The sequence below is a fragment of the Anopheles marshallii genome, chromosome 3, assembly GCF_943734725.1.
Source record: "Anopheles marshallii chromosome 3, idAnoMarsDA_429_01, whole genome shotgun sequence".
In the NCBI taxonomy this organism is placed as follows: Eukaryota; Metazoa; Arthropoda; class Insecta; order Diptera; family Culicidae; genus Anopheles; species Anopheles marshallii.
The window spans coordinates 44,021,713-44,046,866 of NC_071327.1; the positions used below are offsets into that span (position 1 = coordinate 44,021,713).

At 41.9% G+C, this 25,154-nt stretch overlaps 5 protein-coding genes across 5 annotated transcripts; 4 read left to right on the plus strand and 1 right to left on the minus strand.

Annotated features, from left to right (window-relative positions):
• Positions 1-817: 817 nt before the first annotated feature.
• On the minus strand, positions 818-14,845 carry LOC128712656 (mediator of DNA damage checkpoint protein 1-like). The gene is made up of 5 exons (XM_053807543.1): positions 14,741-14,845; positions 5,351-5,614; positions 1,913-5,282; positions 1,110-1,424; positions 818-1,032 (listed from the first exon to the last, which is right to left on the minus strand). Exons 1-5 carry the CDS (start codon positions 14,843-14,845, stop codon positions 818-820), a joined length of 4,269 nt encoding a protein of 1,422 aa, XP_053663518.1.
• On the plus strand, positions 8,515-10,280 carry LOC128715957 (venom carboxylesterase-6-like). The gene is made up of 2 exons (XM_053810881.1): positions 8,515-9,723; positions 9,807-10,280. Exons 1-2 carry the CDS (start codon positions 8,515-8,517, stop codon positions 10,278-10,280), a joined length of 1,683 nt encoding a protein of 560 aa, XP_053666856.1.
• LOC128715956 (esterase-5B-like) lies at positions 10,902-12,689 on the plus strand. The gene is made up of 2 exons (XM_053810879.1): positions 10,902-12,134; positions 12,207-12,689. The coding sequence occupies exons 1-2, from the start codon at positions 10,902-10,904 to the stop codon at positions 12,687-12,689; spliced, it is 1,716 nt and encodes a 571-aa protein (XP_053666854.1).
• LOC128715958 (venom carboxylesterase-6-like) lies at positions 12,861-14,674 on the plus strand. The gene is made up of 2 exons (XM_053810882.1): positions 12,861-14,165; positions 14,228-14,674. Exons 1-2 carry the CDS (start codon positions 12,939-12,941, stop codon positions 14,672-14,674), a joined length of 1,674 nt encoding a protein of 557 aa, XP_053666857.1. The 5' UTR covers positions 12,861-12,938.
• A 672-nt stretch (positions 14,846-15,517) lies between the features above and the next one.
• LOC128712657 (nucleolar protein dao-5-like) lies at positions 15,518-24,276 on the plus strand. Its single transcript, XM_053807544.1, has 7 exons — positions 15,518-15,619; positions 16,295-16,960; positions 17,605-18,070; positions 19,066-20,447; positions 20,574-22,451; positions 22,884-23,069; positions 24,121-24,276. The coding sequence occupies exons 1-7, from the start codon at positions 15,518-15,520 to the stop codon at positions 24,274-24,276; spliced, it is 4,836 nt and encodes a 1,611-aa protein (XP_053663519.1).
• The last annotated feature ends 878 nt before the right edge of the window (positions 24,277-25,154 follow it).

Sequence of the window (25,154 nt, forward strand, 5' to 3'; positions counted from 1 at the left end):
CTAATTCCCAGGGAATCCACAACATGTGCGCGATCGTGCGTCAACAATTTAACCAACTGTCAAAATGTTGTATAGGAATACCATGCGTTTACACGATCAGGTTGAAAGATGAAACTTGCTGCTATTTTTCCCCAAAATTATCACTGCCCACGTGTGCGCTCAAGTTTCAAATGTGGTGAGATATTTGCATTTTATGTTATTTTCATTCTTAGTACAAAGGAACACTTTTGAAGTACAAGTTTATAGACTTCCTCATCTTTTGATTATGCAAACAAAATATATTCAGGAAAACAATTTATTTCCGAGATCTGCCAAACTTTCTAATCGACTGCTGGTCGTGGATAGTGGATAAAACGATCAGTACCTAAAAAGCTAACAAAAAGAAACCTTTTATAACGCTATCATCGATACTAATTGACGAATATTTTCAGTAGCATACATGCACAACATTGCATATTACTTATTAAACAGAAAACTACTCATATTACACATATCAAAAACTTCATACGTCTTTAAATCGTACCTACATGCCTCGAAAACTGGTGATGAATTGCTAACTTGCACGCAGCAGTGTCGTTCATTAGTTTTGTGTTTGTTTAAACTTTGAACAACTGCATCCGTATGTAAGCGCTTTATAAATATGAGCACTCTTTTTATGTAACGCAAATAAATGAAGACAAACGATTCATAGCCTCTTTGAACCCAGTTTAGCAAACTGTTGAATATAATAAATCTCAGTGCGTTATTGACAAAACTAGTAAAATAAACTGGATGGTGGACAATAACGATATTTAGCTTAACGCTTTGGATGGATGCCTTACATCAAACGATATTTCTGGAACTTGATTGAATGCTGCATAATCGAAAGCATAAACCCTTCTGCCGACACTATTTCTATGCTCGGGAACTTTTCTCTGTATTTCACCCATGACGCACTATCCGCTGGATCGGAGATGACAAACATTTTGTTTGTATCTTTCGGCGGTTGACTGCAATGCTTTGATATTTTCGCTCCGGCGCACGAAAGTATTACTATATAAAAAAATGTATAAAATATATGAAATCATAAATCACTTATAATGTAATATCCTTCGATTGGGCATACTTACAGTACAGCTCCGATGGTGGCGGTTGTGTGCTCGAGGTAACAAAAACAGTATAATCCTGAAATAATTTACGCTGCTTTGCCTTCAATAGCGTATCTCGTAGACGAAATTCGTAGCGCTTCTCTTTGGCGGGATCGGATAAGATATGATCCCATGCATCAATCTTTTCCTTTTCATCGCTATTCTGTAACGCATCCAGATATGACTGACCAACGATCGGTATTCCCTTCGCTACACTACACAGGAATTTGTACGTTCGAATAATGCGATCCGTCACTAGAATGGTTGCTAGTTCTGGTATGTCCACTATCTTGCCACCTGAAATTTACAAAGTTAAACATTATTAAAATTGTTTTCGATATACGATTATTATATTCGTAGTTCAAGAAAACACGGTCGGTTTCATGATAGAAACAAATAAATGTAGCTTGCGAATGTTTGCAATGTCCATGCTAACCCAGAATGTAGAATGCAATAATCAAAAGATTCTAAAGTAAATTTAACTGTGTTTCCAATTTCAAACATACTTAAGCATTGTATGTTAACAATGAAATAATTAATGTGCAGTATAATTAATTAATGTGCATGCATCATGGTTTTAAGAGTTAACAGCATAGTCTAGCTAATGTTAGATAAACAATCATAACCTGGAAGCCATACCTTAATAAAAAAAAGCAATATGTTCATACCTAACAGCTAAATACATCAAGTGAAATGTGCAAAATGAGTAATGAAGTTGCAAAAAAAACACGATAAGCTCTAACTCATGCGAATGTTTCTATACATCTACGTTGAAATCAACATACCAGCACGAGCTATACACTTTCGGTAGGGCTCAGGGCTCATTTTTGTGAAAATTAGTCTGGGTTGATTAGACCGTGTTGTCGATACCGATGAGGTATCACTTCCTGTACTGCTAGTTGCACTATCATTCCCTAGGACTGCACTTTTCAAATTTGACGTTTTGCCCTGTTCCTCAAACAAATCAGAAGAAGTTCCCACTACCTTCTTGGTGCGGCTGGTTGCTCTTCGTGCTCGCTCCTTTACTTCCACTTCCGAGGCAAGAGCAGCGGCTCTTGAGCCTGATTTATATCGTTTCATTTCGACATCTGCCGAATTACAACTTTCCTCTCGATCCGTTGATGATTCCTCCTTTCGTTTTCGACCAGCACGAGTTGACATTTGCACTGTAGACCGTTTATTTGTCGATTCTGATAAATAGTCTACCGATTCATCGAGCATTCGCTTCTTGTACGTTTCTACGCGATTGCGCGTCGATACACGTTTAGGGATATGATCAGAAAGCTGGCTTCGATCGGTTGAGGATTGTGCTTCCGATGATTTAGATTCCTGCTTAGCTTCCGTACTTTTACTGTGTTCGATTTTCTTATCCCTCACTGCTCGGCTCGATTTTTTCGACTTCGGTTCCAATGTTTTCTTGGTATCCTTTGTTTCTCTACGCCTGGTAGATGTTTTTCGAGAATCTGCCTGGGTTTTTCCAACTCCTTCCGCTTCTTTTTGTTCTACTTTTGTGGAGACCGTTCTTTTGCTCCTGCCCTCATATCGCTCCTTCACCTGTTCAGCTAACATTTTCTCTTGGTCATCCTTGTTGGGTTGAACTTTTCCACGATCCGTCAGTGCTTGTTGTTTCAACTTTACAACTTTGCGCACATTTTCTAACTCTTTCTCCAACACAACACTTACATTCGTTTTCTTAAACAACTGCCGATTGATAGCGTCATCATCATCATCATCACCGCTGCTACTACTGCTATCGTTAAAATGATACTTTGGTTTCCCCTTGCCGGCGAGTGCACGAGTGGTGTTTTGATCGCGCATTTGTTCCGATACTGAGCGGATGCAATCGGCTTTCGGTAAGAATAACATCGGGTGTTCCGGCGTGAGAAATTCTGTCATCTCCGCATTATTAAGTTTCCTATTTCGTATGGCTTTGGGAGTGGCAAGTGAGTCTGTTGTTTTGAGCGGTATTTTAAACATGCTTGTCTGTACTTCTTCATCGGCCTTCTCTACACATTCTGTGTTCATTTTTGGTGGGTAAAGAGCATCTATCGGAATAGTTGATGCCAAGCACAATTCATCTTCCGTATCGAACGAGTCATCGATTTTTTCATCTACTGCTTTCGTGCTATTTTCCTTATTAGATGTTGATGATGATATTTGCATGCACGGTTCCATATGTTGCTGTCCTTCTGGTTGTTGCCCAATTGACAAGTGCGTAGTACTATTTATTTTTGGACTAAATTGTGTAATTTCATTCTCGGGCAATGTACCATTTTCGAAAAGTTTAAGCTTGCCAAGGTCGTACATATTATCATCTACATCACTCACTATCTCTATCAAATTAGAATCAATCGGAGCTGACAAATGGCATGTTTTAATATCCACTAGTTTGAGAACTGGATTTTTCTTTACGGATCTTCCGTTGTTCGTTGCCATGTGTGAATTTAATGGTTGCGTGTCCAAATCATACGCTGTACATCCTACTGAAATGCTAGCTATGTTCTTATCATTCCGATACAAAACGGGAGTATCCATATGATCTTTTGGAGGACTTAACGGTTGTGTTAGCAAATCATCATCATCTATCATTATTTCAGAAGTTGGCAGGGGATCCTTATTGTCTTCTTCAGGTACAATCTCAGGTTGGTATAGTAATTCTGGAGGGGTAAATTGTTGCGTTGGCAAATTTGCATAATCAATTTCTGGAGTACCATTGCGTTTGCTTTGCGCTACAGCACACGTTTGCTTATCGAAAGATGATGTTCGTTTGGAGTCAGCACGAAGCGATTCATTCCGTGACACCAATGCGTTTATTTCGCCCTTTTCGGTAACAATCGAACCATCGTCATATGATCTCGTTGGCTGATATAATAATTCTGGAGGTGTAAATAGTTGCGTTGGCATATTTGCATAATCGATCTCATGGGAGTGTTCAGATTTGCGTGATGTTATTGAGTTCATTGGTTTGACAAACGACGATTTCTCCGAATGTTTGCTAGCACCGGGCTTATGTATCAACAGTGGCTGTGTCAGTAATTCGTATGGGTCTTCTAATTGCTGTTTCGGTGCCGAAGATTTGGTTTTTACTTCCAATTTGTGAAGAGGCTGTGTCAACAGCTCGTATGGATCATCAACACCAAAAGCCTGTGTTTCCATATCATACACATTTGCCATATGCGACTCGTGTCTCGTTTTTTCGAAGGAAGACTGGTGTGACTTCAGTTTATTGCAACCTTCTTGATTCAGTGAAATTTCAAGCATATCGTCTTCATTTTCCTCTACGTCGAAGCACAAATCGGGTGTCTTTGACGAATGATTTGCTTGCTCCGAAGGCTGATCGTTTCCAATCGAACGATTGCCTACATCTGGACCAGTTTTTAAATGAATTTCTTTTTCAACTGGAGGATCATCCTCAAAATTCAGTTCCGGCGTGATAGATCTATCATAAATTAGCTCGGAAATTTTACTCCCCTTTGCCAGAGATTCTCCTCGTTCTTTTGGTTGCTGCAATCGTTGATCTATCATGGATTGCTCATGATCTTTTTTACTGTCATTCCATTCAATTCGACTCATTTCCATCGTTGTATTACGGTGTTCTTGGAACGAAACCGAATCAACCGAGCCCTCCAGCAGAATGGAAACTTTAGGTACAACAGCACCGCTATGAGATATATCTGGATTTTGCAGCAAGTTTTGTGATTGCTCGATAAACTTGTTGTTGAACATAGCATCATTACTGTTGTCATCGTTCTCCATTGTTATTTGAAAATATTCTTCTTCCGTCGCAACCTGTTCCTTTTGTTGCACATCGGGAAGGATAGGTTCGATCACGGACGGACAGTCCAGTTCATCTTCCGGTTGCTGTGTTTCCGGAATAAAACATAATTCGTCATCTTCGGCATCCTTGTCTGGTGATCCTTGTCGGTGATCCACATTAAGAATGGGTATTTCAGCTGGTTTTGCACACGTCATACTGCCATCGATTTGTTGAGTTTCCGGAACCAAGAAACTACTTCTGCGCCCTTCTGAAGAAGGGCAAGGAGGGTCGTGTACAGTAGCGGTTGTTTCAAGTAACGAAGATCTTCTTCCGAAAGTTCCCAACACACTAACCGCGGTATGTGCATTTTTTCTAGTCGCTTGAAGAGGCTGTGTTTCCTAAAAATTTATTTATATAACGTCATATGTATAGCGTAGTTCATGTGGTATGAGATAATCGTATATACTTCAAGACTGCAATCGATAACATCGAACGTTGAGTCTTCATCTTGCAAGAGTGCAACGTCATCAGCCTTGCTCTTATGATCTACTTCAACGGAAGCAAGCACGTCGCCCACATGTAGTACACTCAGTGTAGTGATGTCTATCCAGGTTATTGGAGCAATTGGTTTCTGGTCAACAGTTACCCCGTGGAACGAGCAAAGATCCGAAATTTGCAATTTTTCTGTAGCAGCATCAAGGCGAAGACCAGCATGCATGGGACAGATACTCTGTAATGAAAATAAAGCAATATATACCAGATACGTTATTTTAAGCAGCCTTAAGATTTTGGTTTTGTGGAATGATTATTTCAACATTAAAAGGATTACAGCATGGTTTTAGTTCGTTATTGAATGGTGATAGAGAACTTTTTTCTTTGTTGGACTAAAACGCCCTGATTATGTTGCTGTTACATTAGTGTGTAGCAAATTACTAACATCACCAGTTTTTGTTTAACACTCTATACAATAAACAAACAACTTCAGCTAGAATAATGGGTCTACTTTGCGCTCGTTCAACAGTAAAGCTAAGCAAACCCTAGTCATTTCGTACAGCTTCAACATGATTGACGATACAATGTCAACTTTGAAACTTTGGTTAATAATGACAAATTTTATTGTTACTGTAACCACCAGGCAACAGACTGTAGTGTACACCAAAAATAATGCTGTTGAAGTGAATATCAAAAATGGACCAATTGTTGGTGAAAAGCGTGGAGAATATTATGCGTTCGAAGGTATACCTTATGCGAAACCACCGTTAAGTAGATTGCGTTTCGCACCATCGGAACTTAACAATGATCGTTGGATGAAACCCCTTTACGTTACCCAGCCAGGACCAATATGTCTCCAATGGATTCATTTCAATAAAACGAAAGAAAAGTTGGTAGGTGCGGAAGATTGTCTCTTCTTGAACGTGTACACAACATCAATTGATCGTACGTTACATCTGCCTACGATTGCATTCATACATGGTGGTGCATTTATGTTTGGTGTAGGCAGTAATTATAGACCAGACCACATCATAAAACAAAAAGTGGTTTTGGTAACATTCAACTATCGACTAGGACCACTCGGATTTCTCAGCACCGAAGACGATGTGATTCCTGGGAACTATGGACTGAAGGATCAAGTGACCGCTTTACGATGGATTCGAGAAAACATTCAATCATTCGGTGGAGATCCCAACACTGTCAGCATAGTGGGCTATTCAGCTGGTTCTGCTAGCGTGCATCTCCATTATCTATCTTCTCTATCGAGCGGACTATTTAGTTCCGGCATTGGACATAGCGGTGCAGCCCTAAACCCTTGGACAATGGCAGAACGATCAACGGAAAAAGCTATTCACATCGGAACGGCACTAGGTTGTCCAACGAGTAAAACACGAGCACTTCTAGACTGTATGCGAAAGCTTCCGGCAGAGGACATCGTGCGTCAAGTGCCAGAATTTCTTGATTTCCTGTACAACCCGTTCTCACCATTCGGCGCAGTCGTGGAGAGGACAAGCATTCTCAACCCTCATCCTTTTCTCACGGACTCACCACGCTCATTAATGAGGCTTGGAAATATTGCCAAGGTACCGTTGATTCTTTCGGTTACACAAGCGGAAGGTCTCTACCCCGGGGCAGAGTTTATTAGTGATCAAAGACATCTACAACAGATTGATTCACGATGGAATGAACTTATGCCAAGTATTCTTGATTATAAAACAGCTGTGCCTGATCACAAGAAACGCGATCTCCTATCTAGAGCAATTCGGAATCACTACTTCGAAGCTGATGAACGGTTAACTCTGGAAAATTTTAATGTTCTTATTCGGGTAAGACTGTCGATTGAATATTGAACATTTACTAGCTTAATTAACATTAACTAACCATAACAAATGTTTGTCCGTTTTTTTATTCTTACAGATTATTTCTAATCGGTTGTATTATGCAGGTGTTACAGAATCTATCAAACTAATGCAACCGCACATTAAAGTATATGTATATGTGGATTATTTCAAAACAAGGTACGGCATCGGTGAGAAGCTATCACATTCCCTTGAATCAATGATATATGGAGTGTCCCACGGTGAAGATGTCGATTTGATATTCCACAGCATTGCACGGGAGCATTTGCCTTATACGAAAGAAGAGAAGGAAGTTATAAACCAATTTGTAGCTATGTACAATCTATTTGTCACAGAAAAAATACCTCGATTTGGCCCCTACGTAATACCTTCGCAAGAAGCTACTAACATGATTACGTACTTGAAGCTGGACTATCCTTACAGCAAAGTGGTCCGAGCCGAGGGTGTAAGTGACGAAACTTTTTGGAACAGTCTTGACTTCAATGATGCGCCGTACGGACAACGTTAAACTTTCAATCAGCACAAGCAACAAAATCTTAGCGTTGTTGTTGCAATGAAATGTAGATTGTCTGACAAGCTTAATGTACAAAATATGCCATAACATGCATTGTCATTGATAATACAGCTATGCTTATACCAAAATAACCTTGATTAAACATAAATTTGGAACCAGTGAAATGAAGACCAGTGAAATGAATCTAGACGGTGATTTTTTTTGTTGAAAATACTATACTATAAGAATTACAGCGATTGAACCAATACAGTTTTTATCTCATGCCATAGATACGACTGTTGTAACAACATCCTTTTCAGTTAAGTCGTCTTAATAAATTGCCGTTCTAAGGCGAATAAAAAACATAAAACCATATGGACGATCACATAAAGTTTACATTTATCTCGTGCTCACTACGCTAATGTGTCGCTGAATATGTCCAAACACATTATTCATCGACTCGCACTTCTCCAATTGATCTACTCTTGTTAATATGCATTCGCTTGAGTTTAAAAGATCGCGTGCGTCCTACATTTCACCCTGCAGTAAATTACCAATCATACACAAAGATCTTCTAGGTCTGATCTTATTCTCACAGTTTTCCCACAATCAAAACAAAGCTGTAGCGATAAGAGGGAGCACAGTCGCCTCGCTCACCCTACGATGCCAAGTTTAATCAAATGTACAATAACAGCCTATGAGAAGTACATTTGTGCAAGATAGCCGCTCAGAAATAGACGCGAAGCAGCTGTTGGTGTGTGAATAGCTACAAATAATCAGCCTTCAATGATTCTGGCATTTGGTCTGATTTTCCCCTTTATTACTGCTGTACTATGTAATACGACTGCGTCCGTGAACATCAAGAATGGACCGATTATTGGTGAAAGACGTGAAGAATATTATGCGTTCGAAGGTATACCATATGCGAAACCACCGCTGGGTAAGTTACGCTTCGCATCATCAGAACTGAACGATGATCGCTGGACTGAGCCCCGTAACACGACAGAGCGAGGCGCCGTATGTCTACAGTGGAACCACCTAAATCCGAACAATGATAAACTGGAAGGTGCTGAAGATTGTCTCTATCTAAATGTTTACACGAGATCAATTGATCCATCTGCCCAGCTACCTGCGGTAGTGTTCATACACGGAGGCGCATTAATGTTTGGTACGGGAAACTTCTACGAGCCGGACCATTTAATGCGTCGGCAGTTGATCCTGGTTACTTTCAACTATCGACTAGGACCACTCGGATTTCTCAGCACCGAAGACGATGTGATTCCTGGGAACTATGGACTGAAGGATCAAGTGACCGCTTTACGATGGATTCGAGAAAACATTCAATCATTCGGTGGAGATCCCAACACTGTCAGCATAGTGGGCTATTCAGCTGGTTCTGCTAGCGTGCATCTCCATTATCTATCTTCTCTATCGAGCGGACTATTTAGTTCCGGCATTGGACATAGCGGATCCGCACTTAATCCTTGGGTATTTACTGAGCGATCGATAGAAAAAGCCATACGAATCGGGGCAGTGCTAGGTTGTCCAACAAGAAACACACCAGCACTTCTAAGCTGTTTACGCAAAGTTCCGGCAGAGGACATCGTGCGGCAAGTATCGCATTTTCTCGACTTCTTATACAATCCTTTCTCGCCATTCGGTGTGGTCGTGGAAAAAGATGGTCCTCTTAATCCTCATCCTTTTCTCACGGACTCACCACGTTCGCTCATGAAGCATGGTAACATTGCCAAGGTACCGCTGATTCTTTCGGTTACACAAGCGGAAGGTCTCTACCCGGGGGCAGAGTTTATTAGTGATCAAAGACATCTGCAACGAATTGACTCCCAGTGGAATGAGCTTATGCCAAGCATTCTTGACTACAAAAATGCCGTTCCCGATCCCAAGAAGCGTAACAATCTATCAGATACAATTCGGAACCACTACTTCAAAGCAGACGAACGATTAACTTTGAATAATTTTAATGTGCTTATTGAGGTACGAGTGTGATGTATTAAGCGAGAAGAATATGTTCGAGCAATAATTACCAACTACCACTGTCGGTATGCTCTTCTTTTCAGATCATATCCAACCGACTCTACTTCGCAGGCGTAACCGAGTCAGCAAAGCTGATGCATCCTTTCATTAATGTATACCTTTATTACGATCTCTACAAAAGCAAGTACGGCGTTGGCGAGGCTCTATCCCACCACGATCAACCGGGATTGCTGGGAGTTGCACACGGTGATGATGTGCTGCTTATATTCCCTAGCGTTCTTCGAGAAAACATACCATACACAGAGGAGGAAATGGTGGTAGTAGATCGATTTGTTGCAATGTATGAATCCTTTGCCAAAGGAGATAGACCACGCTTTGGTGCTTATGAATTACCGTTACAAGATTCCGACGATATGGTGGGGTTTTTAAAACTTAACTATCCAAACAGTGAAGTTGTACGTGCCGCGGAATTGAGCGATGAAACGTTTTGGAACACTCTTGATTTTAATGATGGACCCTATCCATCATCTCCTGAGCATATGCATACCGAGCTGTAGGTTTCAGGAAGATTATTAAAACAAATAAATTGCAAGAAATTACTATAATGCTTCTTCAAAATAATCCGAAGGTCATAGGCTGAGAACTAATTGCTATAAATTCCAGGAAGGTCCCATGATCAGAGGTACCAGAATATAATGATGTACAATGCAAACATCTTGTACCCGTACATTAATTATTTATAAATGGTCAGTTGTAAAGCGGATCACTTGAAAAATTTACCCTGCGAACAGGTTTCCCTCGTCTTTATTTTATGTCCCGTCATACCTATAACACCAAAGCAGGTCGATTTTGTTTCAATCTGTCGACAAAAATAGCTCGGCAGATAATAACGAAACATCTACAGAGCAACATCTGCAAAAGGCGGTCCAGCTCGTACCTAGATAAGATTAAAGCATGCGAACGCATCTACCTGCATGCACTTACAGAGAGCCTAAAAATCACGCCAGAGAGAGCGGAACAAAAGTAAAACCCAAAGTAGCAGAACGCCCAGTTTATGTGTAACCATCGTGCTAAACGTGTGTTACCAGGGGTATCAATATTCTGTGCAATTATTTGATAAGATTACTTTCGTACCTTCGAAAAAGAGCATCGCGTTTATGAGGGATTGGTGTAACATAATGGTACAGCAATGGCAACTCAACGGTTTGCAATTAGCATTGATGGTCAGCTATTTATGTGGAATATTAGCTTCGACTGGTCCGGTAGTGAAAATTGAAAATGGCCCTATAATCGGTGAGAACCGTGGAGAATACTACGCGTTCGAAGGTATTCCCTATGCGAAACCACCCATCGGTGATCGTCGATTTTCTGCGCCGATACTTAATGACGAAACATGGAGTGAGCCACTAAACGCATCCAGCTTAGGGTCGTTCTGTATGCAATGGAGCCACACGATCCCGGGAAAGGATAAGCTGTTCGGAGAGGAAGACTGTCTGTATTTGAACGTCTATACTACCTCACTCGACGAAACGACCGGCTTGTCAACGCTGTTTTACATCCATGGCGGTGCTTTTATGTTCGGTGGTGGAGGATTCTTTTCACCTAAGCATGTCCTCACCAAATCGATGATCATGGTCACGTTTAACTACCGTGTTGGTCCACTCGGATTTCTCAGCACTGAAGACGATGTGATACCGGGCAATTTTGGGCTAAAAGATCAGGTAACGGCACTACATTGGGTAAAGCGTAACATCCATCATTTCGGCGGTGATCCGAACCGGGTCACTCTGGCAGGCTTTTCTGCTGGGGGTGCAAGTGTGCATCTGCATTACCTGTCTCCAATGTCGCGTGGGCTGTTCCAAAACGGAATTGCCCACAGTGGTACCGCTCTGAATCCGTGGGTGATGGCTGAAGATTCCGCTAGCAAAGCCCAACTAATTGCCAAAGGTGTAGGTTGTTCGGTAGACCAAACGAGTCAATCCATACTTTCATGTTTACGTGACCGACCAGCTGAAGATATCGTTCGACAGGTGCCTTTCTTACTGGATTACCTATACAATCCATTCTCACCGCTCGGTGTAGTGATCGAGAAGCAAAGCAAACTCAATCGCCGCCCATTTCTAGTCGAGCATCCGGCGGTGTTATCAAGAAAGGGAAAATTAACCAAAGTCCCGCTTATACTGTCCGTCACACAAGCCGAAGGTTTATATCCGGGTGCGGAGTTTATAAGCCAACCAGAATATCTTCAAGACATAGACTCACGCTGGTATGACCTACTGCCAAGTATTTTGGACTACAAAACAGCCGTTCCTGACGTTAAAAAGCGAGATGAGCTATCTAAAGCCATTAGCGAACGTTACTTCGGTAAAGAACGCAAGCTTTCGCTAGATAATTTTCGTGATTTTGTGTCGGTAAGAATCATTTTTATAGTACATAAAAAACTGACGGAAATTTAAAAACCTCTGTTTCACATTTGTTTGCAGATTCTATCGAACCGCTTATTTTTTGCGGGTGTTACAAAAACCGCAAAACTCCTGCAACCTCACCTTCCCGTTTACTTTTATTATTACAACTTCAAGGCGGCATACGGTATCGGAGAGTTATTTTCGGGGTCGATGGAAAACTACGGTGTCGCTCATGGTGACGACGTTCTGCTGGTATTCCCTTCCAGTATGCGGGACAATCACCCGCTGAATAAGGATGAAATGCGTATGGTTTCAAACTATGTAAACCTATACGATACATTCTCGCAAGGACTAAAGCCTAAATATGGTGCTTATGTGCTTCCGGTGCAAAACATTACCGGGAAGCTGCAATACATAGAAGTGAACGAACCGGATTGTGCGACATGCGGATTAGTGCAGACGGCATATGGTGTAAGCGATGAACAGTTTTGGGACACGCTGGACTTCAACGATGAACCATCTCAAAAAGTTCTTCATAGCCAGCATCACATTGAACTGTGATGGATTCTTGTAGGTTACATCATCCGCTTTGGACTGTATGTCCAATCACTCTAGAAATAATAAATGTGTTAGACGATAACGGTCACGTATGGTTGCAATGGCTGAAGACACTAAAATAACAAACATTGTCTTATCAAATAAAAACACATCCCCGTTAGCGGCAAATGTTTAGATGATTTTCGTTGACTGATTTTTGGAGCGACTTCGGTTTGATTTTACTCATATTCCTCATAGTATCTTCACCTTACGATGGTGTGGTTAGTTTCATATTGGGCGTTTGTGAACATCCTGATCTTTACTGTAGAACAATTCTGCTACGCAACGGAAGTGAAAGTGACGATTAAAAATGGTCCAATAGTGGGCATACAACACGAGGGACATTTTGCTTTTGAAGGCATACCGTACGCAAAACCTCCTATCGGTAACCGTCGCTTCGCTGCTTCCGAACTATTCGAGGAGCGTTGGTACGAGCCAAGGAACACAACCCGTGTTGGGCCAGTTTGTTTGCAGTGGTCTCACCTAAAATTCGATGATGACAAAATGGAAGGCGCGGAGGACTGCCTGTTCCTTAACGTGTACACACCAAACCTATCGGCGGACGCCCGCTTACCGACAATCGTCCATCTCCACGGTGGCGCGTTCATGTACGGTGGCGGTGGTTACTTTAGGCCAGATTTTTTACTTCAACGACCCCTTATACTTGTAACAGTGAACTATCGGCTCGGTCCGCTAGGTTTTCTCAGCACAGAAGATGATGTGATCGCTGGCAACTTCGGGCTGAAAGATCAGGTTACGGCCATGCAGTGGGTGCAAAAAAATATTAAATACTTTGGTGGAGATGCAAACAGGGTTACACTTTCTGGTTTCTCGGCCGGTTCTGCCAGCGTTCATTTGCATTACCTTTCTCCCCTTTCACGAGGTCTCTTTCACCGTGCCATTGGGCATAGCGGTTCGGCACTGAACCCTTGGGTTATGGTAGAACGGGCTGCCGAAAAGGCTAAAATAATAGCGACCGGAGCTGGCTGTACAATTGAAGGAAATAGCAAAGAACTTTTGCAGTGCTTACGGCAGCTCCCAGCAGAAAAAATAGTACGCCAAGTGCCGAAATTGCAAGATTTTCTTTACAATCCCTACTCTCCGTTAGGTGTTGTGATTGAAAAGCGAGGCAAGTACAATTCCCAACCATTCCTTACGGAACATCCACGCGATTTAACACGCACCGGAAAGTTAGCCAGGATACCATTGTTACTTTCCGTAACCGAAGCGGAAGGATTGTATCCGGCAGCGGAATTTTTCAGCAACGTAAGCTACCTCCACCATATCAACGATCACTGGAACGAGGTACTGCCCAGCATCCTAGACTACAAATATGCCGTCCGAGATAGTCACCTGAGGGATGCTCTGTCCCAAGTAATTAGAACACGCTATTTAGGGTCGCATAAGCTAAACGAAAGAGTTTTCCCTCAGTTTGTGCGGGTAAGTTACAAACAAAAGTAGAAATAGTGTTTAACGATAGTAATGTTAATCTTCTCTTATAGCTAGTGTCAAATCGATTGTTCTTTGCTGGCGTTACGGAAGCGGCAAAATTGATGCAACCTCACATTCCTGTCTACTTCTACTACGACCATTACAAAACAACATACGGCCTTTCGGAAGCCCTCTCCGGATCCAAACAGTTCCTGGGAGTGCCGCATGGCGAAGATATATTACTAATTTTTCCCAGCAGTTTACGCGACGGTAATCCCTACACGATGGAAGAGCTGAGCATGGTTACGAAATTTTGCGATTTGTACGAAACGTTTGCATACGGCCATCAACCAAGATTCGGCAAGCTTCTGCTACCAGCTCAGGCAGATCCCACCCGGTTGACCTATCTGTTGATCAATTCTCCCGTTAGTACCATCGTCTCAGACGACTTCTTAAGCGATGAACCATTTTGGAACATTTTGAATTTCAATGAAAGTTCCACCGTGCAGACAGATTGAAGCAACCTACTCGCTACGGCGACTGAAGATTCAAACTATTCGCAAGAATAAAAGCAAACGTCTTACCCTTTCCTGCAGCAGTATCGTGTTGTAGCGTTTGTTTTGTACAGAACCGATTAAGGTAATTCCCGGCCGGATGGGATGCTTCGTCCCTTGGATATTCAAATGCATCTAAAAACAACGGTCGCAAACGACAGACAACAGAAAAGGAATCGCATGAGGAGAATGGTGGAAGAAATCTTTTTAGAGTGAATCGGACTACTTACGTTGCAAATCGAAGGTATATTCTAATTTAAAAAAAACACTTCAACAAAACACAGTACGATTAACGACGAGTATTTTCACGAAAGGACGGCGAAATTACATGAACAACAAAAACGACTGAATTATTTTGCGTCGTCTAGAACATTTGACGTTTCAGTTCCCGCTGTTTTCGTTCGCGGACGTCAAAACTTGGATTGGCAGGGATGCTCAACCACTGGTTATATTTACGTAGGCTGTCAATAGATTTATTAAGGGAAAGGAAGTATTGGTTCACGAATTTCATTGCTTGAAATTCAAAACACATACATATTATAATATTCCCTAAATAGAACATAAAAAAAACAAAACAATCGGCAACGCTGTAAATTGAGAGCAGCGAGCAGAGACCACCTACGCTCTTCACGGAATTCTATTTGACGTTGCTGTCAAAAGCACAACGTGGGAAGTGACATTTCGAGCACATGTTTTCTTCACCATGTTAAAATGAAGTTCCCTGCCTAGCCAGCACGCTCGGAAAAAATATTCGTTCTGTAGTCTTCGTGGTGTGAGGTGCTGCCCGAATCTTTTCCTTTGTTCAAAATGGCTGCCCTCAGTGATGCTGTCCTCGATGCATTGGTATTTGAGCATTTATCGAAAAAAGACAAAACGTTTGCGGCTGTATTCCAGAAAAAGTTCCAATCGGTAAGTAAATCTCGGTGCAAATGGGTTTTTATTGCGCATAGTGGCAATATTCATGATTTATTCGGACTTTTTGGTTTCCACCACCCGGCGTGCGGATCCACGTGTTTTCAAAGTGTATGACGCAGTTATGGCATGTATAGCCTGTATCGTTGAGTTCACTTCATATAGTCGGTAAAATTAAGTTAAATATACCGCGAGTTCAAAATGGCGCTATATTTGTTAATATTATCCTTATGCTTAATTAAAATTCGCCGCCCAAATGCCGCCGCATGGCATGTGACGCCTTGTATTTGCTACCGCCATGAGGTTTTCTTCTTCCCCTGTTAGTGGGAGACCCCGCACCCCAGCCCATTCCATACTTTGGTTGTAACTAAGAACCGCGTGGTGGCAAAGACCTTGAATGTGAGTCGTTTTTGGTTTCGTATTTTCGGAAAACTTCAGGGTGTAGGAGTACATTCAGGCGAACTTGGAGGTTATATTTTCTCTTCTTGTTTCATAATTACTACTCCAACATTAATGCTCTTTTGGGATCACGCCTTACTTTGGGATTGATGATTTAATTGATATTATCACCTGTTTTGGCAATGATTCCAACAGTTTTAACATCCATCTCTGGCTTACAAGTAGGAACGAACATAACCTAAAAATCACTTACGCTTTGTTTTTCATCCACAGCCTAAATTACCGAAAGGAGCACCTAAGTTGGATGAAATAGTCAAACACTATCAATCCACTAAAACGAAGCTATTGTTTAACAACAAACAGGAGGAAGAGGAATCCGATTCGGATGAAGAAGAGGAGTCCGACGAGGCAGAAGAAACCCCTGCACCTGCGTCAAATGGTAAAGCTGTAAACGGTAAGAAGGCCGCAAATGGTTCAGCAGTTGTGAAAAAACCACAGGAAGAATCTGATGAAGAGGATGATGATGAGGAGGACGAGGACGACAGCGACGAAGAAGATGATGAGGATGAAGAACAGGCTCCAAAACCTGCAGCCGTAAAGGCGTCCGCAAAGAAGGGGACACCAAAGGTGACACCTCTCGTTAAGAAACAACAGGAAGAATCAGAAGACGAAGATGATTCGGATGACGACGAGGACGAGGAGGATTCTGACGAAGAGGAGAAACCTACACCTCAAAAGCCCCAGCAGCAAAAGCCGGCACTAGCAGGACAGAAACGTAAAGCAGATGATAATGAAGATGACGAAGACGATGATGATGAGGAGGAGGAGGAGGACGAGGATGACGACGAGGAGGAAGAGGATACACCCGCACCAGTGGTGAAAAAAGCAAACAATGCCGCGAAAACTCGTGACAACCAGCAGCCCCAGAAAAATGAAAAGGTAGGCAATATTCCTGTTATTTTGTAACAGTTTTATATTTATATTCGTTGGCAAGATTTACACTTTAAATTTAGATACCGTAGAGTGTTCCTTCAACATGATGGAATTGGTAGATTTTGAGAAGTCTTGCACTGAGTTGCAATATTTTTTTTTAAATGATGGTGTTGCTGATGTTTGCTTTCGTTTATTAAGCAAAAATCATCAATGTGTGCATATATCGAGATTTTTCAATACTTCAAATTCGGGTAAATTGTTGTGAAGTTGTCATAGCTTGCCATCTAGATAGAAGGATAGAAATAGAGAAAAAATGCACTCATTATTATCTTCCAAAGGTAACGAAACATTGAATCTTTGTGCTAAAGGTTAAGGCGCACGAGAAGTTAAACATGAAGCATTTAAATTTGTTTGTTTTGTCTTTTTTGAAATTACATGCCTGGGGAGGGATCCGTTGTGTTTCCTCGCGTACAACAATAAGACTCTGGTGTGATCTGACATTGCAATACTTTTATCTACCATTTATTATTGAAATAGCCCAAAATCCTTTTTCTCGGACGGTTAGATTGTGAAGTGCTAACACATTTTCTCTATTTCTTTCTTTTTTATTTTCATTGCATCGCATACGCCTGATGGTCTCTCTGGCACAGAATGACAGAAAGTCATTTGGCGGCTTTGACAACCGCAACGGTGGTGGCTTTAAGAAACAGGAAGGAGGAAACGATCAGTACGGCGAGAAAAAAACATTTGAAAGTCGCCCCGGAGATTGGACTTGCGACAGCTGCGGACAGTCCAACTTCCAAAGTCGCCAAAAGTGCTTCAAGTGTGCCAAAGCCAACCCAAATCCACCAAGCACCTGGAGCTGCCCAAGCTGTAATTTTGATAATTTCTCGAGCCGTTGGAGTTGCTTCAAGTGTCAAACTAAAAATCCAAATGACAACGGGGGTGGCAACAGAAGCTTTGGCGAGGGTCGTGGCGGTCGTGGCGGTGGAGGCGGTCGTGGCGGTGGAGGCGGCTTCCGTGGTGGTGCCGGTGGATTTGGTGGTGGTGGCCGAGGTGGAGGCGGTTTCCGTGGCCGTGGTGGTCCAGGTGGTGGCGGTCGAGGAGGACGCGGGGGTTTTGGTGGCAACCGGAGTTTCGATTCTAGCGGAGCGCCACCAAACAAAAAGATGTCTTTCGGTGATGCATGAATGAACCTGTGTCACCGAAAGGAACTAGTTCAGTAACAGCTACATTGAACGAAGAAAGATACAGCTTATGTTCATTTTTTTTTTTTTCAATGCAAAAAATATCGTTAGGTTTTTGTTTATCGGACCAATCATTACAATTCCCCTGCCTCCCCTCACAGTTAGCTTCTAAGAGAGGACAATTTTCGTAGGGTATATATGTGTGGCATTTATCAGCATTATACAGTTAAGATTAACCCAAGTGTTTGTTCGATTCTTCGCGGTAGATTTTATTTATCGCGTGTATTGAAATCAAAAAAAAAACTTATAAATGATATAATTTTCCTTATTGCAAATTAAGCGGAAATGAAATGCCGAGTAAAAGGCATCAGAACAGAATATATAACACACTTTAAAACATATAAAGATACCAGCCCTTGGTATTTATACTGCATCTTTGCCTTGTTGTTGGCATCGTATTTCTCTTTTTTGTGGTACAAATAAATCATCATCGCGATATCAAATACATTCCATTGTTATTCGTATTTTTATAATCGACATAATATTTCAACATTCCAAAATTTATAACAATTATTCTGTTGCAGGATTTATTTCCTTGATTTTGTTTCATGTCTAGACCAAGCCTAGGGATGATCTGAATCATTTACTATTTCTGTTTTTGATAATTCTAAAATTATCAAAACGATATTAATAATTCTAAAATTATCAAAAAATGCATACTAGTAATATTTATGTGAGACATTATATTGTTCTATTTCATCCAGGTTACCGTAAATAGCAAACCTCTTACTAATGGAAAACCGTTAATGAATGGAAATGGAACGAAAAGCCATAATGCTTCCAGTGATGATAGTAGTTCCGAAGAGGATACTAAAACTATTCCAAAACAGATGACAAAGCTAACAACTGCTGTAAAAATTCCAGTAAAGCCAATCGCTACCGCAAATAAGGCAGAATCCTCTGACGATAGTTCAGAAGAGGATTCGAAATCAACGGCAAAGAAACCTGCTCAAGCTGTTACACCGAAAGCTGCCGCTAACGCCAAGACGCCAGCTAAGGCAGCTATACCAGCAGTTGCTAAGAAACAGCAAGAAGAGTCCAGCAGCGATGATTCATCCGAGGAGGAGGAAGAAACATCCAAGAAATCAGCAGCTGCAGCTGTGAAAACTGCTACAAAAGTGGCCGCTGCTACTTCAAAGAAGGCAGAATCGTCTGATGATAGCTCTGACGATAGTTCAGAAGAGGATTCGAAACCAACGGCAAAGAAACCTGCTCAAGCTGTTACACCGAAAGCTGCCGCTAACGCCAAGACGCCAGCTAAGGCAGCTACACCAGCAGTTGCTAAAAAGCAGCAAGAAGAGTCCAGCAGTGATGATTCATCCGAGGAGGAGGAAGAAACATCCAAGAAACCAGCGGTTGCTGCGAAAGCCGCCGCAGCTACTTCAAAGAAGGCAGAATCGTCTGATGATAGCTCTGACGATAGTTCAGAAGAGGATTCGAAACCAACGGTAAAGAAACCTGCTCAAGCTGTTACACCGAAAGCTGCCGCTAACGCCAAGACGCCAGCTAAGGCAGCTACACCAGCAGTTGCTAAGAAACAGCAAGAAGAGTCCAGCAGTGATGATTCATCCGAGGAGGAGGAAGAAACATCCAAGAAATCAGCAGCTGCAGCTGTGAAAACTGCTACAAAAGTGGCCGCTGCTACTTCAAAGAAGGCAGAATCGTCTGATGATAGCTCTGACGATAGTTCAGAAGAGGATTCGAAACCAACGGCAAAGAAACCTGCTCAAGCTGTTACACCGAAAGCTGCCGCTAACGCCAAGACGCCAGCTAAGGCAGCTACACCAGCAGTTGCTAAGAAGCAGCAAGAAGAGTCCAGCAGTGATGATTCATCCGAGGAGGAGGAAGAAACATCCAAGAAACCAGCGGTTGCTGCGAAAGCCGCCGCAGCTACTTCAAAGAAGGCAGAATCGTCTGATGATAGCTCTGACGATAGTTCAGAAGAGGATTCGAAACCAACGGTAAAGAAACCTGCTCAAGCTGTTACACCGAAAGCTGCCGCTAACGCCAAGACGCCAGCTAAGGCAGCTACACCAGCAGTTGCTAAGAAACAGCAAGAAGAGTCCAGCAGTGATGATTCATCCGAGGAGGAGGAAGAAACATCCAAGAAATCAGCAGCTGCAGCTGTGAAAACTGCTACAAAAGTGGCCGCTGCTACTTCAAAGAAGGCAGAATCGTCTGATGATAGCTCTGACGATAGTTCAGAAGAGGATTCGAAACCAACGGCAAAGAAACCTGCTCAAGCTGTAACACCGAAAGCTGCCGCTAACGCCAAGACGCCAGCTAAGGCAGCTATACCAGCAGTTGCTAAAAAACAGCAAGAAGAGTCCAGCAGCGATGATTCATCCGAGGAGGAGGAAGAAACATCCAAGAAATCAGCGGTTGCTGCGAAAGCCGCCGCAGCTACTTCAAAGAAGGCAGAATCATCTGATGATAGCTCTGACGATAGTTCAGAAGAGGATTCGAAACCAACGGCAAAGAAACCTGCTCAAGCTGTTACACCGAAAGCTGCCGCTAACGCCAAGACGCCAGCTAAGGCAGCTACACCAGCAGTTGCTAAGAAACAGCAAGAAGAGTCCAGCAGCGATGATTCATCCGAGGAGGAGGAAGAAACATCCAAGAAATCAGCAGCTGCAGCTGTGAAAACTGCTACAAAAGTGGCCGCTGCTACTTCAAAGAAGGCAGAATCGTCTGATGATAGCTCTGACGATAGTTCAGAAGAGGATTCGAAACCAACGGCAAAGAAACCTGCTCAAGCTGTTACACCGAAAGCTGCCGCTAACGCCAAGACGCCAGCTAAGGCAGCTACACCAGCAGTTGCTAAGAAGCAGCAAGAAGAGTCCAGCAGTGATGATTCATCCGAGGAGGAGGAAGAAACATCCAAGAAACCAGCGGTTGCTGCGAAAGCCGCCGCAGCTACTTCAAAGAAGGCAGAATCGTCTGATGATAGCTCTGACGATAGTTCAGAAGAGGATTCGAAACCAACGGTAAAGAAACCTGCTCAAGCTGTTACACCGAAAGCTGCCGCTAACGCCAAGACGCCAGCTAAGGCAGCTACACCAGCAGTTGCTAAGAAACAGCAAGAAGAGTCCAGCAGTGATGATTCATCCGAGGAGGAGGAAGAAACATCCAAGAAATCAGCAGCTGCTGCTGTGAAAACTGCTACAAAAGTGGCCGCTGCTACTTCAAAGAAGGCAGAATCGTCTGATGATAGCTCTGACGATAGTTCAGAAGAGGATTCGAAACCAACGGCAAAGAAACCTGCTCAAGCTGTTACACCGAAAGCTGCCGCTAACGCCAAGACGCCAGCTAAGGCAGCTACACCAGCAGTTGCTAAGAAACAGCAAGAAGAGTCCAGCAGTGATGATTCATCCGAGGAGGAGGAAGAAACATCCAAGAAATCAGCAGCTGCTGCTGTGAAAACTGCTACAAAAGTGGCCGCTGCTACTTCAAAGAAGGCAGAATCGTCTGATGATAGCTCTGACGATAGTTCAGAAGAGGATTCGAAACCAACGGCAAAGAAACCTGCTCAAGCTGTTACACCGAAAGCTGCCGCTAACGCCAAGACGCCAGCTAAGGCAGCTACACCAGCAGTTGCTAAGAAGCAGCAAGAAGAGTCCAGCAGTGATGATTCATCCGAGGAGGAGGAAGAAACATCCAAGAAACCAGCGGTTGCTGCGAAAGCGGCCGCAGCTACTTCAAAGAAGGCAGAATCGTCTGATGATAGCTCTGACGATAGTTCAGAAGAGGATTCGAAACCAACGGCAAAGAAACCTGCTCAAGCTGTTACACCGAAAGCTGCCGCTAACGCCAAGACGCCAGTTAAGGCAGCTACACCAGCAATTGCTAAAAAACAGCTAGAAGAATCCAGCAGTGATGATTCATCGGAGGATGAGAAAGCAACGACGAAGAAATCAGCGGCTGGTGTAAATACACCGGTGGTGTCAAACGGCAAACGAAAAGCAGAATCATCGGATGATTCAGATAGCTCCGAGGAAGAGGAAACAAAACCAGCAGCAAAGAAGCTTGCCCCATCGATTTCAACTAACTCGAAGCCTTCTGTGAAAACAGATTCAGATTCAGAAACAGAAGATGAGCCTTCAGGAAAAACGAAACAATCCAATTTGCAAGTGGGACAAAAAAGAACAATGGATGATCAACAGAACCAGGGCAATCCTCCAGCCAAGAAAGTAAATCCATACAGCAACTTCGTTAGGTCCAGTGATCAACAAGAAAACTACAATAACCAGGTATGTCGGTGGATTTAATATAACTAAGCTGTATGTCAAATTAGACAAGTATGTCGTTTTTTTTAAACTTAGGTTAAAAGATTTGGGAAACAACTTTTTTTCGATTCTCGATTCATTTAATCTCTCTCATTCGCGAAATTGGACTGTAAGATTACAAGTCTCCCATGAGAATAAAACTCTGTTAGTATGGCACTTATTGTTACTTAGTCTGCACGGTATCAACCTGATAGCAAAACGAGTGATAGGTTCTGTTGCATTGTGACAGTAAGACCACAAGACCAAGGAATACTTCTTTTCAAATACAACGCGAGTATATAGTTGTTATTTTCATTATATTAGAGCGACTATAAAAAATCATGTTTCCTATATCCTATATACAACAATATTCGGCCTATGAAATATGTAATACTAATAATTGCTTATTGTCCCCAGATTGATACTCCACCGAACAAAGGAAATTTTAGAAATCAGAATGGTAGCGCCAGCAGTGGTTTCGGTAGCGGACGCAAATCATTCACCAACAGCGACGAAAAGCGTGGTGTACAGCGGTTCCGCCGCGTACGGGAGGAGGAGATTGAAATTGATGACCGACTAATGGATAATTCTTACGAAGCTAAGGTATGTATAACACAAACAATAAATAGTTGAAAATGTGCAGCATTGAAACGTACATAAATGGAGAAATGAAATAATCATAATTTACGGTCACCCATTGTTCCCTCGTACGTATGTTTGCTTCTGCAGCGCTTCTTGTAGAAGGGATTGTAACTTCGCAAGGATCGCATTTCCCAGGATCTCAATTTTTTGGTAAACTATATGTTTGTGTTTCGATGAACGCTACTATTATTACGCTTTTATTTTGAAAAAAGTGATGAAATACGGGCATCGGAATGTGTAAGACATTGTAGATTATGATTTCTTCACGCTCTCCATTCCGTTGTCACGTATGAAATGTATGTGAAGAAAAGAACACGGTCAATCACTTAATGTGTATAATCCTATCCTTCACACATGCCTATGTCGATGTCAGCCAAAGAAGATGAACACTGTATTGCAAAAAACTGAAACGAAACCGGGTACTGAAAAAAAACAACCCAACGAACGTCGCGGCCAGTGGAAATGTATCGGATGTTCTGCTATTAATAATGGAGTGCGCCGAATATGTCCCAAGTGTAAAGTGGCACGTACGACCTGGAAATGTAAGGAGTGCTACGAACAGAATGTAGTGCAGAGTCTTGATAAGGATTCTTGCAAAGTTTGCAACACTGTCGCACCGTACGTTACTGGTCGTAATCTAAATGAGCGAACGGGGATGTGGACTTGTTTGGAATGCAAGATGAAAAACAAAGAGGAGTTTGATGTTTGTTTATGTGCCCATCGATCAACCACTGTAGATACTAAAGATGGGAAAGTGAAACGAATCAAGTATCCGTTATTGAAGGGTGATTGGGAGTGTGTGGATTGTAAAAAACATAATTTTGCTAGAAGGTTAAAATGCAAACAATGTTACGCTCTGAAGCCCATCGAACACTTACAAGGGTAATGAACGGTGATCGTAAATTTGATTGATTGTCCCAGCGCTTACGTAGATGTTACATTAATTTATTATTAAATAATGATAAAAGGTAACAGTTACAATGTGTTTGTTTCGTTCTATTTTAACTTGCAGCAAAATGCACACGGTGCGTTTGGTGAACGAGCAAATCAGATTTTAAAGAAAACGAAAGGCAAATTGTTCCGCCACGAAAAGACGAAAAAGAAGCGTTCTGGATACCAGGGTGGATATATAGATAAATCTGTAAATTCTATCAAGTTTGAAGACTAGAGTTGCATCGCACATAAAGAGCGGCAAAATTGGATGTATAAAAAATGTTCATGCTATTTCTATGAAAATCAAGAGTCACTTTCTTAATTGCGATAGGACGTACGTGTTTGCGATACATGAATAAGGTCTCATATTCTTCATGGAGTATATTCCTGTGGAAGGTCATATAATATTCCGCTGAACAATGATTCAGTTGTTGCGATCAGTTCAAAGTATCTCGTTTAATTTTGTCCATAGCGTTATTTTTTTTGTAAACCTTTATTCAAATCATTAAAACAACGATGTACGGTTTACATCGTAAATCGTAACAAGTAAAGATTATTTCACAAGTATTTCATTATACAGATATTAAACAACATTTAATATTGTTCATTGCAAGCGTAAACGGAATGTCAACTAGAAGCATCCGATTTATATTGTTTCGTTCCGTTGCAATAGTATATGTTGTATTAATAAAATATATTGATCATGTCAGAAATGATCAAACATGACATGACTACAATGTGTTTAAGTGTTTATACATGTATCTAGTACACAACATACAATAAATAAATAAACAGACAAACTTTGACTTGATACTAATCAAGCAAATCCGAGTTTTCTTACTAGTAGTGTGGAATTCAACATTTACCCAAATAAGACATTGCGTAGCTAATAGTACATATTTCTCGATGATCGTTTTCGTAATTACAACACTACGTTACAAACAATTCGCGTTAAAGTAGATGCTTGAAAGTGTATTAGCCTTTACCAACTGCAGCTTTCTCATGCCTGTGCAATGTATTTCAGATGAGAGCCATTGGAGTGCTCTTTACATGTTTCAACAACGCTGAAGCTGTACCAAAAGTTATGAAGAGGAATTAGCGTAAAATGAAAGT